Genomic DNA, 20,833 nt, shown 5'->3' on the forward strand with positions numbered 1-20,833 from the left:
AGATTATGTAACTTCTGCAGGTAGCCTCAGTATAATTGTCATGTTATGTAGCTACTTGCAACACAAAGAATTTGAAAATTTTCAGGGCTTATCATCCATAGGGCAGTTCTTTAATTTATTCCTTTTTCTCTTAACAATTTCCCAAACAAGGTACTTGCACTTCAAAATTTTTCAGTACTTCTGAGAAATTCTTCAAGTTAAACTTGTATTTAATTATTTCTATAAGAATTTCATTAAAAGTGCTCCAATTGTAAGGAGCTACCAGCATGCATTACTGTATAAGGTACTGCTCTAGCAGTGTCTTTATACTTTGGCTGTGTATTTGCTGCACTAAAAATGCTATTAATGAAATATTTTCTATTTCTTATTGCCATCATAATTTTGATTATTTCAAAACATTGAACAGATGTCTATATCCAAAAGCTGTCTCAGATACAAGGTGCTTTGAATGAAATACTTGCAAACCAGAAGACAGAGAGGGATACCCTTGCTAAAAAATACAGGTAATAGAATACAAGGATTGTATTAATAGAAAGCTATTCTTTGCAGTTGTAGTAATAGAAGGAGCGTATAGTGGCATATGTGGTTTTCATTCAGATTTTTTGGGAGCATTATCGGTATTGGCTTCAGCTACCTCAGTTACATGAAAGAAGAACTTCAGAAGAACTTCAGGATTTAGCTAATGCATACTAATCAGTTGCTGTGCTCACAGTGAGCATTGAAATTAGGTAGTGAACAGTACAAAATGTGTGGAAAAACACAGAATCACAGAATATGCTGAGTTGGAACTGATTTACAAGGATCACTTAGTGTAGTTCCTATGCTGCACTCTCCCATTGTGCCTGAGAGCAGTGTCCAAACACAAGAGGCTTGGTGCTGTGACCACTGTCCTGGAGAGCCTGTTCCAGTGCCTAGCTACTCCCTGTGTGAAGAACCTTTTCCTGATATCCAACCTAAATCTTCCCTGACACAAATTGAGGCCGTTCCCTTGGGTCCTGTTGCTTCTCCCACCTCAGAGAAGAGATCAGTGCCTGCCCCTCCTCTTCCCCTCACAAGAAGATCTAGAGTGCAATGAGGTCTCCCCTCAGTGTCATCCAGGCTGAACTGACCTGGTGACCTCAGCTGTTCCTCATACAGCTTCCCCTCAAGGCCCTTCACCATCCTCGTGGTGCTCCTTTGGACACTCCCATGTCTTACATTAGGCTGTTGTGGCACCCAGAACTGCCCCCAGCACTCGCGGTGAGGCTGCCCCAGCTCAGAGCAGAGCAGGACAATGCCCTCCCTTGCCTGGCTGATGCCCCCAGGACACGGCTGGCCCTCCTGGCTGCCAGGGCACTGCTGACCATGTTCAACTTGCCATCAACTTGGACCCCCAGGTCCTTTACCATGTTGCTGCTTTCCAGCCTCTCATTCCCAGTCTGTCCATACATTCAGGCTTGCCTCATCCCAGGTGCAGAATCCATCACCTTTCCTTATTGAACTTCACATGATTGGTGATTGTCTACTGCTCTGATTTGTTGAGGTCCCTCTGCAAGGCCCTCTCTGCTCTCAAGGGAGTCAACAGCTCCTCCCAGTTTTGTATTGTTAGTGAACTTGCCTAGTGTCCCTTCCAGTTCTGCATCCAAGGTATTAGTGAAGATGTAAAGACATTGAAGAGCACAGAGCCCTGTGGCAGGTCACCAGCCTGATGTCACACCATTCACTAGAAGCCTCTGAGCCTGACCTGTGAGTCAGTTGCTCACTCATCATGTGATGTGTTTATCTGGACATTTTGTCCAGAAGGATCCTGTGAGAGAGGGTATCAAAAGTTTTAATGAAATCCAAGATTACATCACCTGGCTTCCCTTGATCAGCTAGGTGGTTTACCTTGTTTTAAAAGGAAATTAGGTTTGATAAGCAGGACTTTTCCCTTCATGGAGCCACGCTACCTAAGCAGAAATTAGGAAATGGGGGTATTGAGTAATTACATTCATTTTGCAGTCATGGAGGAAAGTAATAGCAACTCAAGGCACTACTTGGAGTGTCCCTGACTCTGATTTGTTTCTTCAGCACTCCTAGATTAGGAGTGTTCAGCCAATGGCCAACAAGAGCCATTTAAAAAACAGCTTGAAGCAAGCTTGCAGACATTTAATTCTTGTGAGAACAATTAAAATGTCGGGATTGCTCATCTTAGTGTGAGCATGGACTGTGCGAATTGGCAGCTTCATGACTCTAGCTCTCACAAGGCCCCTTTTTACTTCCTTGTGAAAAGGACTCAAGATTGTTCATGTGGTGAGCACTCACCTAACCATCCTATTCAACAGATGCTGCTAGGCCAGCTGATGAGGATGTTTCCATTGTTGCTTTTGTGGGCAGGATTTGGTTGGTCATGTAAAAGCTGCAGCGTAAAGCTTTCAGGTAGTCCCATGGCAAAATATAAAGGCTGGTTGAGCAAAGAGATTAAATATTTCTGTCACAAGCCATTTTGACAGCTATAAAATATAAGATGCACATATTACAGACTTTTTTTTTTTTTAAAGGATTTTATGAGGAGTTAGAGTTCAAAATCATCCTTGTGGGCAAAATAGTGACTTAGCTGTTTTCTAGTATTGAGACTGAGATTGTGTTCCAGAGTGAAGTGATAAATATTTCTGGGTATTGCAGATATCCTGCAGCTAGTGTAACAGCCATCCATCAGTAGTAATGAGCTATATTCCAAATCACGTTATATTTACTTTTTTTATTTATATAGTCAGCATCTTATTTTTAATTAATTGGCTTATAACTTTTGTCACACAAGCCATAGAAGATCAGGAGGCATCATCACATTTTCCATTTTCCAGTTGACACAGAGAGAGATACTACTTACATTGTTCCCTTTCTGTTCTTAAATATAGGTACTAGCATCTTCTGTACTAAGGTATATCTTTTACCTGAGAAAAATTAACAGAAAATAAGTATTATATTTGTTAGTGGCTGTAAGTTACTTTGTCATTTTAGTCACAGTGTCTTTACCTCTTCAGTTGCACCTTCTTCTGTACTTGTTTAGCAATATAGCAACAAAACTTCCCAGAGCAAAAACTGCTAGAAAAATGTGTGGAAGCCTCACTGGCCTGTGTAAAAGCCCATAGCTGTCCTGGATTACTCAGTGATTGACCGTATGCTGATATGTTGCTGGTACACGTATTCCAAGCACATGAGATACCAGGCAGTATCACAGTACTGACAACAATCTTGTCAAGCTGTGTTTTTTCTGTCCTTGTTCTGAGCCATCTAGTCTTAGTGTACCTTTGTCCTGATCCCCTCAACAGTCTCTTTTGAGACTGTTATGGTGTTACCTGCCATGGCATCTCTGCAGTGGGTCACCTTAAAAGCAAACCATACTGCAGTTCTGTTTCCTACAACTTCTGTTACTTCTCTGTCTTCCCAAAATGGCGCTAGAGTTGTAGTGATGCCACTTGTCTCATGAGGGGAATTAGAAGAAAATAGTGTTATGCTGAGTTGATGGCTCTTGTACCAAAGAAAGTGGGGCAAATAAAGAATTCTCTTCCAGGAGAATGGATGTAAAGTCCCCTGGGAAAGGGGTTTCACAGGAAGGAGGCTCAGTCTGGGAGAAGGGTCTGATGAAGGTACAGCATTCCCAGATTACACAGCAACATCCTAAACTGTTCTGTCCTCTTTACTTAAAGATCATGTGGCATTATTACAATGGTAGCTTTATGAAATGTTTTATTGTGTATGCCCTAAAAAAATCCTTATAGTATCATCCTTCAGGAACTTATCCTGAACTCATTTTAAAAGGCTCCAAAGTAGACTGTTGAGACATGGGATTCAATGTGCTACTATGATTTGTGGTATTGAAAGAGCACTTGGTGATGCTACAGGCACAGTTTTGATTCTTTGAATTAAAGGTGGTATAGGAGTATAAATCCTGTAAATTAAGGAGTGGTATAGGCAAGGCTATTTCTGAAGCTTTTATGATTAATATTCTAATTCTATGGGATTCCCACCTGCATCTTAATTCTGTATCCCACTACAAGGTTCTGCACTTTGTTGTTCATAAACCTGGGATTTGAACATTAAACTTCATACATGATAAAACTATTGTTCAAATTCTAAATGTCAGCAGATTTTAAATGTTGAAACATATTCTTGTTCTTTGTGAGTTCTGTCTATTAACTGTTTTAATTTTGTATTTACAGTAACTCCAATGTCTTTATTTTCTGTAGGGCTTCAGTAGACTCATTTAAAAAAGGTGCGCTAAGGAAACAAGTAGTTAACCTTGCTTCTAGGCAAAAGAGCCTGTTGACTGTTGCCCAAAACCAGGAAAAATTAGTGCAGAAATTAAAAACTTACAGAAAAACAAAGCAAATGTTCAATTCATCATCGGAGAAGCAAATCTCAAACTTAGTTACTTTTCATGAAAGCGATACAAGACGAAGTTTAACTGCTAATGAAATCATGTGTCCTAATACAGTAACATTTAGTATGGGGCTTGGTGCCAGCGGGCCTAATGGAAACAGAGTAGAAGCACATGTCTCTTTAGAGAATAGATTTTCAGGTCAGGAATGCAGCCAGCATCCACACATCTGCTTGGATGAGACAGGAGCAAATAAAGAAGCAATTACAAGCAAGGAGGCTTCTGATCATGCTTTGGCATCTGAAAACAGAGTAAGAGAATATGCCTTTGACAACATGTCAAACATGATGAATGCTGCAGAAGTGATGACATTGCCTTCCAAACCTACTATTTCCACTGCTAAAACAAAGTGCTCACAGCAAAAAGACATTGATTGTGTAGCAATTGCAGGACAAAGAAATAGGTCTTTAAATCCCACTTCAATGACCAACACATTAAATATTGTAGAACCCCAAAGCACTGTTGTCAGTAAGAATGTCTATCAGACAACCAGTGACTGCAAGCAGATTCTTTCACATGAGGATCTGCACAGATATGTAAACAAGAAAGAAGCTTTCCAGCAGCAACAGCAGCCACAGGAAGAAATTTTATTGGCATCTACAAAGAGCTTCTCTAATACATTGCAGCAAATGGTCTTTCAGAGTAGTGAGAATTCATTTAATGCCAACCTGATGCTTACTAATCTTTCCTCAAATACAGACTCTCCAGCAAATATCAGTGAGAAATCTTCACAGAGTTATGGTAATCAGGAATGGGAACAAAACCAAGTGAGATATGGATGGAAGAGTAAGAAAAAACTTCAGTTGATAGATCTGCTTGAATTGGGAAGGATAAAGCCTGGAGAAAATGTTTTAGAATTCAAACTGCAGGTAATTGTTGAGAAATTATAATAGCAATAATATTAATATTAGCAGATAATGAAAATATCCCACACACTAAAATGGGAAATAGCAGTTCTCATGGTTTCATCTGCATCTTCAGCACTTACTAGTGAATATTTTTATTCATTGGTTATAGATAACTGTTCATGAGTTTAAAAGGAACATTATATGGATTAAGTCTTCTGTCAGCCCATAATTTTAAGACCCAGAATATTGCATAAGTAAAATTTGTATTTAACTTTGCATTACCAGTTTGCTAATATTTCTTATTGCTAGAACCAGAGTGGAATCTTTGGCTGATCTACATTGATTTTCATGAAAATCTACATTATTTTTATACTGGAAAGAGCAGCAATGTAATCATTGTTATGACTTAATGTCATTCTTGGAAATTACTGTCAAGTCCCTCAAATTAAAAAAATGTGACATCAAGGATTTTGTAGTTCTGTAATAGGCATGAATATATGCAAAATTTCTTGCTTGCATGTTTGCTGAGTCTATAAGCACACAGTAGAAACCCCTCCTTTTTAATACAAAAGCATTTCCCTGTCCCTCCAAATAAAGAGCAGATTTTCACAACAGCTGCTAGGGGCCTGGCTTAGTATTGAGCATTTGAGGAAATCATTGACTGAATTTGCAGATGTGAGCTAGTGTCATAGTTTGACACTGGCCAAATGCCAGACACCCACAAAAGTCACTTACTTTCCCTCCCCTGCCACAGCTGGACAGAGGAGAGAGAAAAATTTAACGAAGGGTTCATGAGTTGAAATAAGGACCAGGAGAAAACACTCCAAGGGCAGAACAGGCTCAGCTTAGATGTACAAAGTGAATTTATTGTTAACAAAATCAGAGGAGGATAATGAGAAATAAAAACAAGCCCTTAAAAAATACCTTTCTCCCCTGACCCCTCCTTCCTTCCCACTCACAGGGAGAGAGGGCGTGGGGATTTTGGTCAGTTCATCATCCGAGGTTTTCTTCTGCTGCTCAGGAGAGGAGTCCTTCTCCTGCCATGCCTGTGGTCCCTCCCACAGGACACAGTTCTCTGTGAACTGTCCCGTTTCAGTCTGATGAGCTGCAGTCCTCCCACAACTGCTGCAACCTGAGTCCCTCCCACAGGCAGGCAGACAGGCCTGGAAGCAGGGCCCCCTCTCTCCATAGAGTCTCCCACTGGACCACAGCCTCCTCCAGGCATCCACCCGCTCCAGCATGGGCAGCTCCCCCACGGGCTGTGGGTGGATCTCTGCATCCCCCTGGATCCCCATGGGCTGCAGGGGCACAGCTGCTTCACCCTGGTCTTACCACAGCCTGCAGAGGAATCTCGGCCCCAGTGCCTGGAGCACCTCCTGCCCTCCTTCTCCCCTGCCCTTGGAGTCTCCATGTTGTTTCCCTCACACGTTCTCACCTCCTCCTCTTCTCTGGCAAGGAAAAACTGTGTCCACTTTGTTTTGATTTTCTTCTTATATATGTTATCACAGAGACATTACCAACATCTCTAACTGGTTCAGGTTGGCCAGCAGCATGTCCATCCTCAGAGCCATCAGGGACTGGTTCTGCCAGACATGGTGGAAGCTTCTGGCAGCTTCTCACAGAAGGCACCTCTGTGCCACCCTGCCCACCCCCTGTCCCCCGCTACAATAAACCAGGCTGTGCAAAACCAACGCAGCTAGTTAATTTCCAGGGCAGCATATTGATAAAAGTATGAAAAGTTCTTTTTGGCCAACTCCCAGTTTAGTTAATGTAGAAAGAACTCTTTTCCTACACCTATAATCTCAGGACTGCTTTTCTGCTGAGAGCTGCCATTTTGTGTGGTCTTGTGTTCTGGAGCATAGGATAGTATAAGTCACAAGGGTGTACATCAGGCCATACGATAGGTATGGAGGCATGCTTCTTTTTTTTGAAGAACATGTAATATTCCTTTGGACTATTGGACTATTTGGACTGCAAGATGACTAAATGAAAGGATGAAAAATTCAGTATTCCTACTGTAAGTTTTCAAGACAGTTGTCTGTGATAGCAGCTTGATGCATGTGGATCCTAAGGAATTGTAACCCAGTGCTGCAAGTACTAGTGTTTGGCATGTAGAAAAGTCAATGATCTTTACTAGGATGAAAATGACACTAATTTATGTCTTGGAAGACAGTGCTATGGAAATCGAAATTTAGAAGCCAGTGTCTGTTGCATTGCAAAGAGATGATCAGTAAATTTCCCTTCTTTATCATTATAGAGATGTATTTGATAACAACATACATGCAATATACCAACATACAGCTGGTACACAGTCATTACTAAAGGTTAGCTTTGGACAGGCAGAATGCAGTTGTTCAATGCTGTAGACCTAGGTTGTGAAACTGTGAACTTATAAACTCCGTTGAGTGCTCGTTGAAATATTTGAGTTAATTGTCTTAATTTAATTCTTAAAGCCGGTGGATATGGTAGGAGATTGTTCAGTATTTTCTGGTGCATCATTCTATTACTTGGATTGTTTAACCTTATTAATGATAAGTGACCTTACTAAGTTCTAACAGAGTTGATCAAGAGCTAATTGTTGCATTATTTAGCTGTGTTAGTCAACTGAGGCCAATATGACAAAACCATGACTTATTCAACTATAAACAGCTATAACATGTGCTTCTGGAGAGGTGTAGATGTTTGATGAACTGGGCTGTATTAAAGTTATGAAAGAGGCATTAACAATAAGTTCGTTTGTACTTAATTTTGCGTAAGGTAAGGCTGTTAGGTTCCTCCTAAAACACGTAAGTTATATCCCTTGATGTAAGGGAGATTTTTGTGCAAATATGTTTCATGTTTGACTGGTTGCTGAAACTGCACTCTGACATATATGTACCTTGTATGGCAGTTTCTTGTTGCACAGATTTGCCTCATGTGAGTGCCTGAGTTCACTGTTGCACATTAATTTATTCACAGCCTTGTTATGTGTAAGAAGAACTAAGATACAAATACAGTTCTGACAAACACACATAGGGAGATTTATCCCCTGATTGGCTAAAGCATCTTATTCTGGTGGAATAAATCATCTTATTTTATACAGTTTTTGATAGTGGCATTAGATTACTTAACTTTTTTCCAAAGAAAAACAGAATTAGCTGCAGCTTTTCAGCTATATTGTGATTTGGCATTTTTCATGTGTAAAAGATATTATATTTGTTAATTTATTAATTGAAATTATTTCTATTTTTTTTAGGAATTTAGTCATAAAGCGACGCTCTTGAAGAATGGCAAGATCAGAACCAGTAAAGGACAAATATTACAGAATCCAGTTCAGTGGATTAAAGATCTACTAGGAAGTGATATTTCTGTGACATGGAAGTATGTGTGGAATAAGGTAGGCCTGATGTGATTCCCGAAGTTAGCAATAATGAATGGCTATAACAAGTTTCACTAATCTAGATCTCCTTACTGTTATTAAAGTAAAAGGGGGTACAAGCCTGCATTTTAAATATCTTCTCACTTTTAATGAATGAGCAGCAAAGAAAGTGTTGTAGCTACATAGCTATATAGTGATGAACTCATCATGAATGTTGAAAGAATGTGGAATGCTCACACTGTAAGCTAAAAGAGATTTGGAAGAGTAGCTTTAAAAATTTTGAGACTGATAGAGAAAACTGAAAGGTAGTTTGAATAAAAATGAGCAAACTTCCTGAAATGTCAGGGAGTCACGCACAACTGTTGTGAAAACACCGGCAGAGTTTAAAGGGCATTACAGATGGGCTGTATTATGCTTGGGGTTTTTTTTTCAATTAGAATTCAAATTAGCATAATTTCTCCTTGATCCTGACAGATACAGATTAGGCTTACAAGTACGTAAACTCAGTTTTAAAAGAAAAGTGAAGTTTCTACAGCTATCATAAAAAACCCCCCAAAAATACTAATTAAAACAATCAGTTATCCATCTAGATTTCTTTTTACAGGTTACATATCTTGGGACAGAATTGTCAAAATTTAGTGTTGGTGAAGTGTCAGGTTCCAGTGATGTGGAGTTGCCAACACAGAAAGGAAATCCTTTAGGTATGTACCACCTAAAGTCCAATATTGTTCATAACTGAAAGCAGAAGAAAGTGATTTCTAAAGAACTTAAAGCCCAAAATTCCTCTGTTACTTTCTGATTTTCTTTTCTGGGGTGTATGGTTATCTCTGATCTTGATATTGAAATGTAAATAGTGCCAGAACTTGTACATAAAGTCTAAAAAAGTACACTTCTATAGATTTGTTGTGTGAAGAGAATAGTTACTAATTATTTCGTTGCTATATATAACAAAGAAAAAAAAGTAACACTTTATATTATAATATTTACTTAAAGTGAAGTTTCAGGTGAGCTGTTTTAATTTTTTTTATTCTATTGCCTAAGCAACACTAATAATTAGGGGGATACTTAATTCTCTAGAAATAGGTAGTCAAAAGAAACAAAGTGCATTGCTATGACAAAATGACACTGAACAATTTTTTCAGAACTGCTTAGCAAACTTAAGAACTTCAGAACTTCTCATTTTGATAAGCAACGTATTCTCAGGGAAACACAAGTCCTATTGACAGCCAGTTGTATTTGGAGTCCATAAAACTTTTGGGCTTTTTGGATTGGTTCTGTTAATTTGATAAGACCTTGCAGTTCATGTGAACTGGGATTTCACAGTAAACTGAAGGTAAATTTAAAGGTAATAAAAAGAACTAATTTGATATTCAAATTACTATGTTCTACTGGTATTTGCCAGAGGCTAAGTGCTTCCAGATGATGAGTTTATTTTTCCTTGCTTCAGTAACTTCAGTTTATACAAGGTGTAAGTGACTTAGATCTGGATTTAGTTTCGAAACTTTTGATAGGCCTTTGAAAATTTCACTAGTTCTTCTGAATTATTTGTATTGTGAAAAATTTATTATAAATGTTGTAACTTCTAGAACAGAGAAATCGATTTAGTCAAAAACTATTCTTGACAAACAAAAGTCAGTCTGAAGATCAGCAAGCATTTTTCCCAAGTAGTCCAGGTCATCTGGAAAGGAGTATTTAAGGAAGTTTTTTTTTTGTGATATGTGATTTAAGATCACAGTAGCCACTGCCTAACCATTAGTCTTAGGTGAGAAGTTGATGGAGGGAAAGTCAAAGTGTTCTCAGTTTCAGTTCCACTTCAGATACTACATGGCCAGATATGTAGGACATTAACAGTGCCTTAAATTGTTTCAGAAGAGAATTAATCTGCACTGTTGTTTTGTGAGTACAGTTCTAGTCATTGGACAACCCTCAAATGGTTTCCAAGCTCAGTTCATGAGTTAGCTTGTTCCAAGTGCTTTTTCCAACAGATACTTTGCCTGCAGCCAGCTTGCTCAAAAGCAGAGGAAAGTTTGCTGGTGTGGATATGTGAACTATTCTGTACTGCTTGCCTGGAGACATTCCCAGGCACTTTTTTATCTTTCTAATATGCTTAGGGCCTGTGTGTATTGTATAGTAGAAGTTTTTTCTGCTTTTCAGAGAACCAAACTTCTTTTTTCTTTCTGTATTAATGATTTTTTTTCCATGTGTCCCAGAGCATCGTTAGAAAAGAAGACTGGGGCCTGGGAATTTGAGCAATTTTGGAGGAGAATGCTATTTTTTTTAAAATACCTATCACTCACTCTCCTTGTAGCTTCCCATACCTTGGCCCAGTGTTCATTGAGCTACTGTGTGAAGAGCTTGGAGAAGTGGGAAGAAAATGATATATGCGGCCTATCTATACCTAGCCATCTTGTAATAGAAAGAAGCAGCTGCCAATGAAGCAGTTACCTTTTTGTACAGCCCAGTTTAGGAAGCATGTCCTAGGAACCTCTACCAAATCAAGGGCCCTTGGCAAGAAGAGAAGGAGCTGCGGTTCTGTGGCTGCTAACACAAGAAATGATCCAGTTTTTCAGCTTGGTTGAGATTTATAAGGTGCTTCAGTGTGTATATAGCATCAGACTTCTAGCTACTTAGGGGTGTTAGTACAAAAAACTTGAAGAGCCCGTGAAGTGAAGCAGTCCCAGACCTATGCAGGTATTTAATAGATGCAGTAGAGATTGCAATTTCGGAATTGGTCATCTAAATCCTAACTAAATTTCAGTGTATGTAGCTTCTTTGAGTCTGAGTCTTCAGTCTCTCCTAGGATCATGCTAGCAGAAAGCAACAATTAGTGTATTCAAGCCTGAGTGAAAAGTAAACAAAAGTGATTAAGCAAATGAGCAATACTTTTAGACTATCTGTCTGCAGGAAAACAGAAGAAACAGTTATTATATGGCTTAGAATTTCTCTATGCTTTCTGATAGTTGTCGTAATGTTTGTTAAAAATGACCAAGAATAATGATTCAGAAGCAGATGTCAGCTGAAGAACAGATTTAAGTTGTAGAGCAAATGTTGGTGTTAAGTATTTCACATTGAAATTCCAGTAAAGTGGCTTAAAAGAAAAGCTTATTCAGTTGTTACAGCAAGTGTGATCTGCACATTCATTTTGTAGATTGCTATTTCAGGAAGACAGTCTTTGGAAAACAGCATGACTAGTCCAATTCTTTTGCTCAAACAATTCCTTACTGCCTTTAATAACCATTAGCCACCTGTAAAGATTAAAACAGCTCTTGTTCCTCTATAGTTCATGAAAGGTCCCAAAGTTGTATGGAAGAAGAGTGTTTTCAAGGGAATCCAAATGATTTCTTAATGGCTGAACCATAAGCTGTTTTGAAAGGTTTATGTTAGTTGTATTTCAGGTATGGAGTATTAAACTGAATTGAGGAGGAATGCTTGAAAGCAAGTGAGAAAGCTGTGCTATGCTAGTACGTGATATGGTATGTTTCTGTTTTCCTTGAGGCAAGCAATGAAGCACGTACATTTAGGAAGCTACTTTTCAAGTTAGAGTTTTGCAGTGTCTGTTGTAATTTTGCCAAGGAAGATGTAGATTTTTTTAAAAACCAAAAAAACAAGCTCCAGTCATCTTACCGCAGCAACTACTGGGTTGGTAGAGGAGCAAAGGAAAGTTTGCACTCTACATGAGTTAGGTGATATAAGGCTAAGTGAAAATACCAAGTAACAAATTAAGAAAAATAAAAAGCATAACTTCTCTGTGGTTTAAACCATCAGTGTTAAGTGATACTTCTTGTTCTTTGAACAAAAGTATCTTTTCATGCTCCCAGGAAAGAATTTATCACAAGGAACCACCAGCACTATCAAATCCTGGTAGTGACTCCATTGCTCAGCCTCTTGGGAGCTTTGACCTGAGTAGCACGCAGCCAAACACCACATCACTGCCACAAACAAAAGTTGTGAGAGCTGTGTGCTGAAGGAGAAGCAGCTGTTGCCAGGGAATTTATGAGTAAGTGTTTTTTTTTGCAGTCTAGAAAACCTAATGGTGGATGCAAGGGCTATACAAGAGATATGAAAGGAAAAAGAAAAGTAGGTGGCATGGAATTGATTTGTGTGTAGAAGGGAAAGAGTGCTGGGGAAAATTATTATACTCCTGAGGGTTTAGATTGATCTAAATGACCCAATAGCAGCGTTTTTCAGAGCTCAGTATGCTCAACTTTCCGGTGTCCAAATTAGAAACATTTTGCTATTTTGGTGTAGTTAACAAGATAACTTCATATCATTTTGAGTACTCAATTAAATGTCTCAAAAAATAATAGTACAGAGAATGTCTTCTTGATTTAGATGGAGAAATAAGATACATAGGCATTTCTAAATAATCTTGTGTAATCCAATTGAAAGGGTAGTGTGGAAATGCTTCTGAAGGTGCTCTGACCTTTGTGTAGTTGACCAAGCTTCTAACTTTGTGTTTTCAGTATTGCATTTTTACATTGATTGCAAATTAAACCCTATCTGTAATCTTGTATGATTTGAACAGTGCCTATTGCACTTCATTTGGTATTTTTGCCTCTATTGCCTGTGATTACCCTGACTTACCCTGGTGCAAAGTTAAAGTGATCAGCTCAAACCCCAGTGCCAGATAATACTGCACTGGCGAGGGTAACAGTGCTGAGCCAGGTCTGATGTGGGAGGCAGTAAGAGAGAAAACAGATGTGAATCGAGGCTTTGTTGGTCAATGTAAACTAAAAGTGCATCCACATTTTAAAGCAATTCTTAATGCTTCTGTACATAGGCCCTACAGCTACCTTGCAAAGAATTAAGCTGAGAAACCTCTAGAGAAAATGTTTTGTTACCTTTTTTTCTTTTTTTAAATATTTTTTTCTTTTTTTTCCTTTTTTTTTTTTAATAGAAACAAACAGGCTTTGTATCTTAAATGGCAGGGTAGAATATTTGGAGGAAGGTGGTCTTTAAAGTTACAAAAAAAAGATGGTGTAGTAGATTGCTACATTTATTTATATCAAAAAACCCAGATTGAACTGCTCTTTGATATTACTTGAAAAGTAACAAATACTATATGGTTTATAGAAGTTATGTATCTCTGCTGAACAAATGAACAGCCATGTTGACATTTTCTCAAATATGCCTACTATTTGTGTTCTGCTTGCCAAAATAATGGTCTTGTAGCATATATGGTCATTGTCAGCCTACCATCTAGGTGCTTAGTCCTGAATGGAAACAGTTACAGCAAGAGTGCTGAGTTATAGTGTAGCAAAAGTAACCATTAACAGACAGTGGAGATAATGCAAAATTAAAGATACATGTTACAATAAAAATTAATGAACTGTAAATTTGTTCCATATATAACTTTTTGTTCATACCTACTATAATTAATCTGTCAATTGAAGAAAAAAAGCTGCTGAACATGCAGTATAATATGTCAGAATTTATCCACCGTCTCAGTTTTGACATCTCTGCCTTGTGGATCTCAAATGTTTTGAGTGGAGGTCTGAGTGAAAGCTTCTCAAGTTTCACAGTCTGACCAAATTTAAAATAAACTGTAAAAAGCAAACTCCTATTTAAGAAGGAAATTTCTTTGCAAGCATCTCAGGATGAGTGTTTCAAGAAGTCTCTTAAATTAAATTTTGTAAGTGCTATGAGAAGGCCCACAACCCATAGATGGATTTACTGCATTGGTTTGCCCTCTAGTTCTGTTTCCAAAGAACTAGGCACATACACAATGCTACCACTGTTTTACTTCATGCTAAATAAAATCTGAAGGTAAAGCTCAGCTGCAAAGTTTACTTTGTGGACTTTACTAGTCCTGGAAAATGATGGGTAATTAATTTCAGTTTTCTTGATAGTTGGTCGTCCTGTCTTGTACACCAGTACAAAGTTATGATGCTGAAATGGCTGACTTAACAGGAGAGCATTTAAATCCATGTGAACATTCCGGTTAAATGAAACTTAGCTGTTATATGTGTCAGTACCTAAACAAGTGTAAAATTAAGCTACCAAATAACACTGCAGGTGCATATTTGCAACAGTCTTCCATTACACTTTAAATTGTAAACTTTTCAGGACAGGGATTTCATATGCATATTTGAACTGTTGAAGATACTTTGTAGCATAATCCAAGCAACAAATCTAGACCATTGTATAATAATATATTTTGTGCTGTACTGTACTTCACATCAGAACCTTGGGTTCTGGTTCGGCTCAGACAGTTATATCAGAAACTACTTTCACTAGAAAACTTTACTATTCTCTTCTTTGTGTTGAAGGAAAGCAGAAAAAGATGATGAGTAACATTAGTGGTTGAAAAGTCAAGATGTAAACTGAGAACCCCAAGTTTATTATTTCTAACAAAAATAGCATGGCTTAAGGAACTTGATTCTATATATCTGAATTTTTTGGACTGGGTATTACTGAAGTAGTAGCTTATCATACTATTAATAATGGCAACAGTGATGTGAAGGAGAAGTACTTGAAATATTTAAAACCCCCCAGCGAACAAACCATATACAAACAGAAAACAAAATTCCGACATCTCATATGTATTTTTTCTTCCTTACCTATAGTAGAATATTCATCAACTACACTATGTCCCCATTTATGTGACTCTAAAAGTCTCTAAAAGGAGGTGAACTATATATTCTTTGTATTTTGTACTGGGGAAGAACAGTGAGATTGTAGACAAATATGTCTATCCATTATAATTTTCAGTCCTGGGGATATTTCAGGGTGCAACTATTGCACTGTTCTCTCTTCTTTATGGCTCACAGAGAAAATACTTCAAAGTACTATTCAGTACTGTAAAGTTCCAGGCATTTGTTTTACATGCTTGCATGCTTTACAAAGAAGTGCACAGTTCTATCTGCAGAATTTACAGAGTAGTATTTTCCAGTAACTACATACCTTGGCTAAGGCATAGGCTTCCTTCATCTTGCTTTCCAAAATCCTCTACTTGCTGTTATTTGACTGTCAGCAGGGTAGGAACGTAATATGTCATATGATTGATTCAGACTTTACCATAAGTCTGAATCTGAATGTAGCTAGCAAGAGACAAACAAAAATCACTTTTCAGAGGGCCAAAACTTGTGGGCAGGCAAAGGGGGCTAGGGGAAGAAACAACTGTCAGGGACTGTATGCCATGGAAACCAGTTCTAGGTATCTATGTCTGTATTTCTTATCTGTAAGCCAGATTTTTCTGAAACTGGAAAATTGCTTCAGAAGAAACCAATCATCGCAGATGATACTGTGATTGCACAGAATCGTAGGCTAATGTAGGTTCATTGGGACCTTTGGAAATCTTCAGTCCAACCTTCTGTTCAAAGTAGGACCAGTTTCCAAATTAGATAAGGTTTCTTGATGTTTTTTCCAGGCAAATTCTGCATATTTCTAGGGATGGGTATTCCTATGCTTAACCATGCTCAGGATGAATTTTTTCCCCAATATCTAGTTGGAAACTTGTTTATTAAAACTTTTGTCCCTTTTATTGATACAGAAACTATGTTCCCTTAAGAAGTCCAGCTTCTTAGCTGGAGTACTTAAGACTGACTCCTAGTTGAGTGCTTTGAACATTGGCTTTCTGGCCTTTTTACTTTGTGAAATAAGTGGTAAAAGAATCCTTTGATAACAGACCCATCTTCTTAATCAGGTGCACTATAGAATTTTCAACTGCTTTGGTGGTCCTGTGGAGACTGAGAAAAGACTGAGACAAACAGAACTGTTGTAGATTTACTTCCTGAAACACATCTTTTCTTGTCTTACTTATGAAAGCAATAAATGCAAGGCAGTGTGAGACACATCAGCCTTCAAGAGGCACTGGCTTCTGCCTGCTGCTTTGCTTTAGACAGACAAGATAAACTGTTTTGACCTCACATTGGGAATAAGAAATGAAAATATTTAGGAGATTACCTGATGATTTTATCTTGGAAAGTGTTCAAATTTTATCACTTTTTTATCTGGTTGGTGTTTTTTTCAGGAATCATTTTTAACAAAGTTACGGCAAAGCTTTTAAACAAAACAATTCAGTTTTTCAGTCACCATGTGATAATAATGTAGGAGAAGGCTCTAGAAGTTGTTCTGAGGTTGTACATAAAACTCAAAAAACAGCCGCTGTAGATTGTACCAGTGCATGAAAAACAGGAGCTGTTGGTTTTTCAAAGAGCTTTTCTAACCTGAACTGAAACTTGATTTATAACTAGTCTTCTGCCTCTTCCAGCCTGCATTTCAGTCTGCTATAAACTGCAAGAATTTTAAAGTGTTCTGGTTTTAATGACCCAGTTTTGGAGCTGGAACTTTTTATGCACTATCTTGGCACATTAATTTCAGGTTTTCTAAAATGGTTAGAAATTATTTTAGAGAACCATTTTCATTTCAAATGAATATACAAGTTAATCATTATATAATCAAGTCTACAACAATAACATAATAGAAAGAATCGTATGCTGGGAATCTACACCCTCCTAGTCATACCAAGAAATAGTCTCCTACAATTATTTTTAAAGCAATCTTTGGGTCTTTTAAGAACGGATATTAGTATATACTTTTGTTGATGTTGAGTTCAAAATCATTGATTTTTAAATACAGTGATGGACTTAATTGAGAATCTGAAAGGTCATCTGGACAGCTGTGTAAAAATATTTTTTAATAGAAATATATTTTTAATAAGAAAAATTGAACCAGCCATTTTGTTTTATTTTAGAAGTATTTATTTTATTTTATTTATTTATAAATTCAGTCTTGAAGATAGATTCTTTTTTGGGAGGATGTGCACAGTTCTCGGTTAGTATTGGCATGTATGTCAATTATACTTCTCTCACCTTTTGGGGAAAAGATAATTTTACATCTCTAGCAAAAAAGAGCTGCTAAGATTTATATTGTCATTTTGTTTCTCTGAGGGATTATTGAAACATTGCAATACATTGGCAGGCCTGGCTTTGCCACATTGTTAATTAAATAATGTAACAGTATCTTGATGCACCAATCCAATGTACCTGAAAAATAATAATTCAGTATATGTCACATAATAAGCGTTTGTTACTGTAACAGCCATATACCCCAGGATATGTAGAAGAAACAGTTACTACATAAGATCATGACGTAGGCAGAAGGTTAGTTGAAAAGAATATATTCGTATCACTTATCTGGGAAATGCTCTAAAGAAGCCTATAAAGTAATATTTCTGTTGTACATTTTTCAGACATTTAGAAACAGATGAACTATTAACTGTGTGTCTTGAAAAAGCATAACATCTTTGGGTTCATTTGTGGAAATAGTGTTTTCTACCATATGAAGCATAAAGTAATTTAAGAATTCAGTGTAAGCCTTGAAATTGATGCTGTGGAATAAAAGGCATGAATACTTGGTCTCTAATCATACCTGCAAGTCCTTTTATTATGCAGACACAGTGCAACAAGAAAGGCCACTGTTACGGAGTAGCTCAAAGGAAGAATGATTCTCAACACCTAATACTTTTTTCTGCTTTATGACATTGCTTTTGCCAATATCACTGGATACATAAAAAAATCTTGAACTTCCAAGGAATACTATCCTTTACTGAGTGGAGAAAGAAATGTTTCTTTCTCAAATAAGCAATTTTATCTAGAAGGAATGGAATAAAATAATGAATTGTGAAAGTATGAATTAAATTCCACATTGCTGCTGTACAGATTTCAGTTATATGCAGATGATGAACTAAACCTATAGATCATACATGAGAGTCATGCCTGATATGTGATGAAACCATAAACTAAGGTACTATCAGGAGGTGCTCTATGTCCTTCTGGCACTGTTACAGCTGTTCTATGAATTATCTGGTCATTATAGTCCATTAAGGAGCTTCCAAACTGAAATTGTTTATTTATTATTATGATGCTATAAATAATCTTTGATTTTTTTTTTCAAAGGTCCATAATTACCAGTGCAAAAAATGTAGTGTGCCATGATTTAAGTCACTTGATAGATTAATTCTTGGGGAAAAAGTACTTTCAACATCGGGATGGAGATGAACACAAAGCTTCACAATGCAGTTAGTCAAAATTCCTGCTAGCCTGTATCTTGTAGTGGGTGGACACCAATTTAACTTCTGGTGTCTGATGACATGATTGATCTGTTCATTAGAAGAAGATCTCTCCTTACTGATTGGTTTGTAAGGACAGACACTATGGACTCCAGCGTTTACAAGAGAAAAAAAGAATTGACATCTATATAATGTAAAGTGAATCAGGAACCCTGGGGAGACCTGAAACAAGTGAATGCATTTAGAGGGAAAAAAGCTATTAAATTACTGGGAAAACATTATGTTTTGTCAGATAAAGTTCTGGTCTTACAATGGCAATCTGTCTTCTTCCAAAATACCAGGTCTCGACCATCTTTTCTTTCTATTTGATAGGGCATGAAAACAAATTTTTGAAAACCTGAAGAACACAAAAGGCAGTTACTTGCTTTCACTCAAGCCTCAGGAAAATATTAAGTAAAGCTTCTGTCTGTAACAGAAACCATTGATACATTCTAATCTTAGGAGAGAATAATAGTTATATGTACCAGGCCGTGTGTCTGGGTTAAAGGGAAATAAGGCATAGGAAAGCTTTAATGTCAGGCTAAACTAGCCAAAAGCTCCTATTCCTCTAACTGAGATTTCTTCTTCTTCCTTAAAAATTGTAGAATATAATGAACCAGTGCTGTATTGAACTGCCCTGGTGAACTTTTCAGCTTAGTTATTAAATTTCAGGTGTTAATCCAGGTAGTGTCGAGGTTCAGTGTAATAGGTAATAGGAACAGTTAATCTGAAAGAAAAAGTTATTTTCAAAATTATTACTAGCATGGGCAGCATCATTGTGCCTTAATCCAGTAGCAGCCTTTTTTTAAAGATTCAGAAGGCCCAAAAATGTTGTTTATATGAAGTGCTGGCTGTCATTTCTGAGGCCTTACTTGGTCTGAATAGACAATGCCTGTTGGAACCCTTGGATTGTGATTGATCTTTTCTTGAGGGGAGTGTGGGTAAGGCCCAAGAAACTTGAAAGCACTTAAGACAGATTTTTGTTCTATTAATATTCTGTTGTGGCAGTTTAGATCAAATACTGTCACCTTTAAATGTGTTGTTCTTAGATCTTCTCTTTGCTTACGCATTTGTAGCCTGTGTCTAGGCTAGTTGTGCTGAACCAGATCCTTTTGAGTCTCAGAAGGATAAAATCTCCTGTGGCTTTGCCAGATACTGCAAATCAGTTATCTTTCCCTCAGATCTGACAATCATCATTACCTGTTCTATAGAAGCATTGAAATTCGATGTACTGATGCTTGTAAATTTACTCAAATATGTTGCCTAAATTACAAGAGCATTTAAATTCTTTTACAGATAATTTACACCAGTAAGATAATTGTAAAATATGTAACCCAGTTTTTGGATAGTTCCCGTACCTTCTTGCTTGGGAACAATAAGGTAGATACTAGTGGGATTTTTAAGGCCTGGTCTTTCAGGAGCTATTTGAGTGATCAGAAAATGGTAACTCTGCACTGAAGTGACAATCTCCTCTTCACTGACTAATGCTTATGCAACTGGACATTATAGTCTGATATTCATGTAGTTGTACCATTAATGGAAATTCTACTTAAATACAATTTTCAGATTCTTAGCAGCCACAAAAGACAAGGACTGGTAGAGATGCAACAAAATGGAAACACAAGTTGAAAATACTTAGAGTGGTTTCAAAACTATAAGATTAAAATAGATGCCTTCAAAGACAGAAGGGATGTTGATAAGCAGGATGGAAAAGCTATCAAGAGACACCATATGTTTTCCCCATATTTATTGAAAAAACCCCTCATTCTGATGTTGATACTTTATCTTTCTGTTCATGAAGATGATAGAAGACTGACAGAATAGGACAGCAAGGGTGGAAAACGAGAAAAAAGCCCTGCTTATGTGTCTAAATTTACTAGGTTTGCTTCTGTACCTGAGGCACTGAGTTTTGGATAACAGTATAGGAAACTTTTGTGGCTGATTACAGCTAATCTAAACTGCCAATCTTTTTTAAGGGGATTAGAGTTAACAGTCAGCAAAATGCAGGAAGGAAACATCAAAGTGCATATCAGAAGATTAAATATAGTAGCAAAGGGAGAGAGAAAGGGTAGAAAGACTTGAGAAAGAAAAATGCAAAGGAAAAGAAATCATTGGTGTCAGAGAAAGAAACACATGAACCAAAATACCGATTCCTACCTACTGGGGAGAATTACTGT

General features: G+C 37.4%; 1 protein-coding gene across 10 annotated transcripts in view; it reads left to right on the forward strand.

Moving 5' to 3' along the window:
- ANKRD31 (ankyrin repeat domain 31) overlaps nucleotides 1-20,833 on the forward strand; it is a 64,110-nt gene that overhangs the window by 39,420 nt on the left and 3,857 nt on the right. For 7 of the 10 annotated variants that reach the window (XM_064405570.1, XM_064405571.1, XM_064405575.1 and 4 more), the window contains 4 exons: nucleotides 407-503; nucleotides 4,209-5,268; nucleotides 8,483-8,623; nucleotides 9,210-9,306. In XM_064405570.1, coding sequence (XP_064261640.1) covers nucleotides 407-503; nucleotides 4,209-5,268; nucleotides 8,483-8,623; nucleotides 9,210-9,306 — 1,395 coding nt within the window. Of the gene's footprint in view, nucleotides 1-406; nucleotides 504-4,208; nucleotides 5,269-8,482; nucleotides 8,624-9,209; nucleotides 9,307-12,423; nucleotides 12,586-20,833 lie in introns of those variants that run through there. The other 3 variants (XM_064405578.1, XM_064405579.1, XM_064405573.1) reach the window with 2 other exon arrangements.

Source organism: Passer domesticus, chromosome Z, assembly GCF_036417665.1.
Source record: "Passer domesticus isolate bPasDom1 chromosome Z, bPasDom1.hap1, whole genome shotgun sequence".
NCBI classification, from domain to species: Eukaryota; Metazoa; Chordata; class Aves; order Passeriformes; family Passeridae; genus Passer; species Passer domesticus.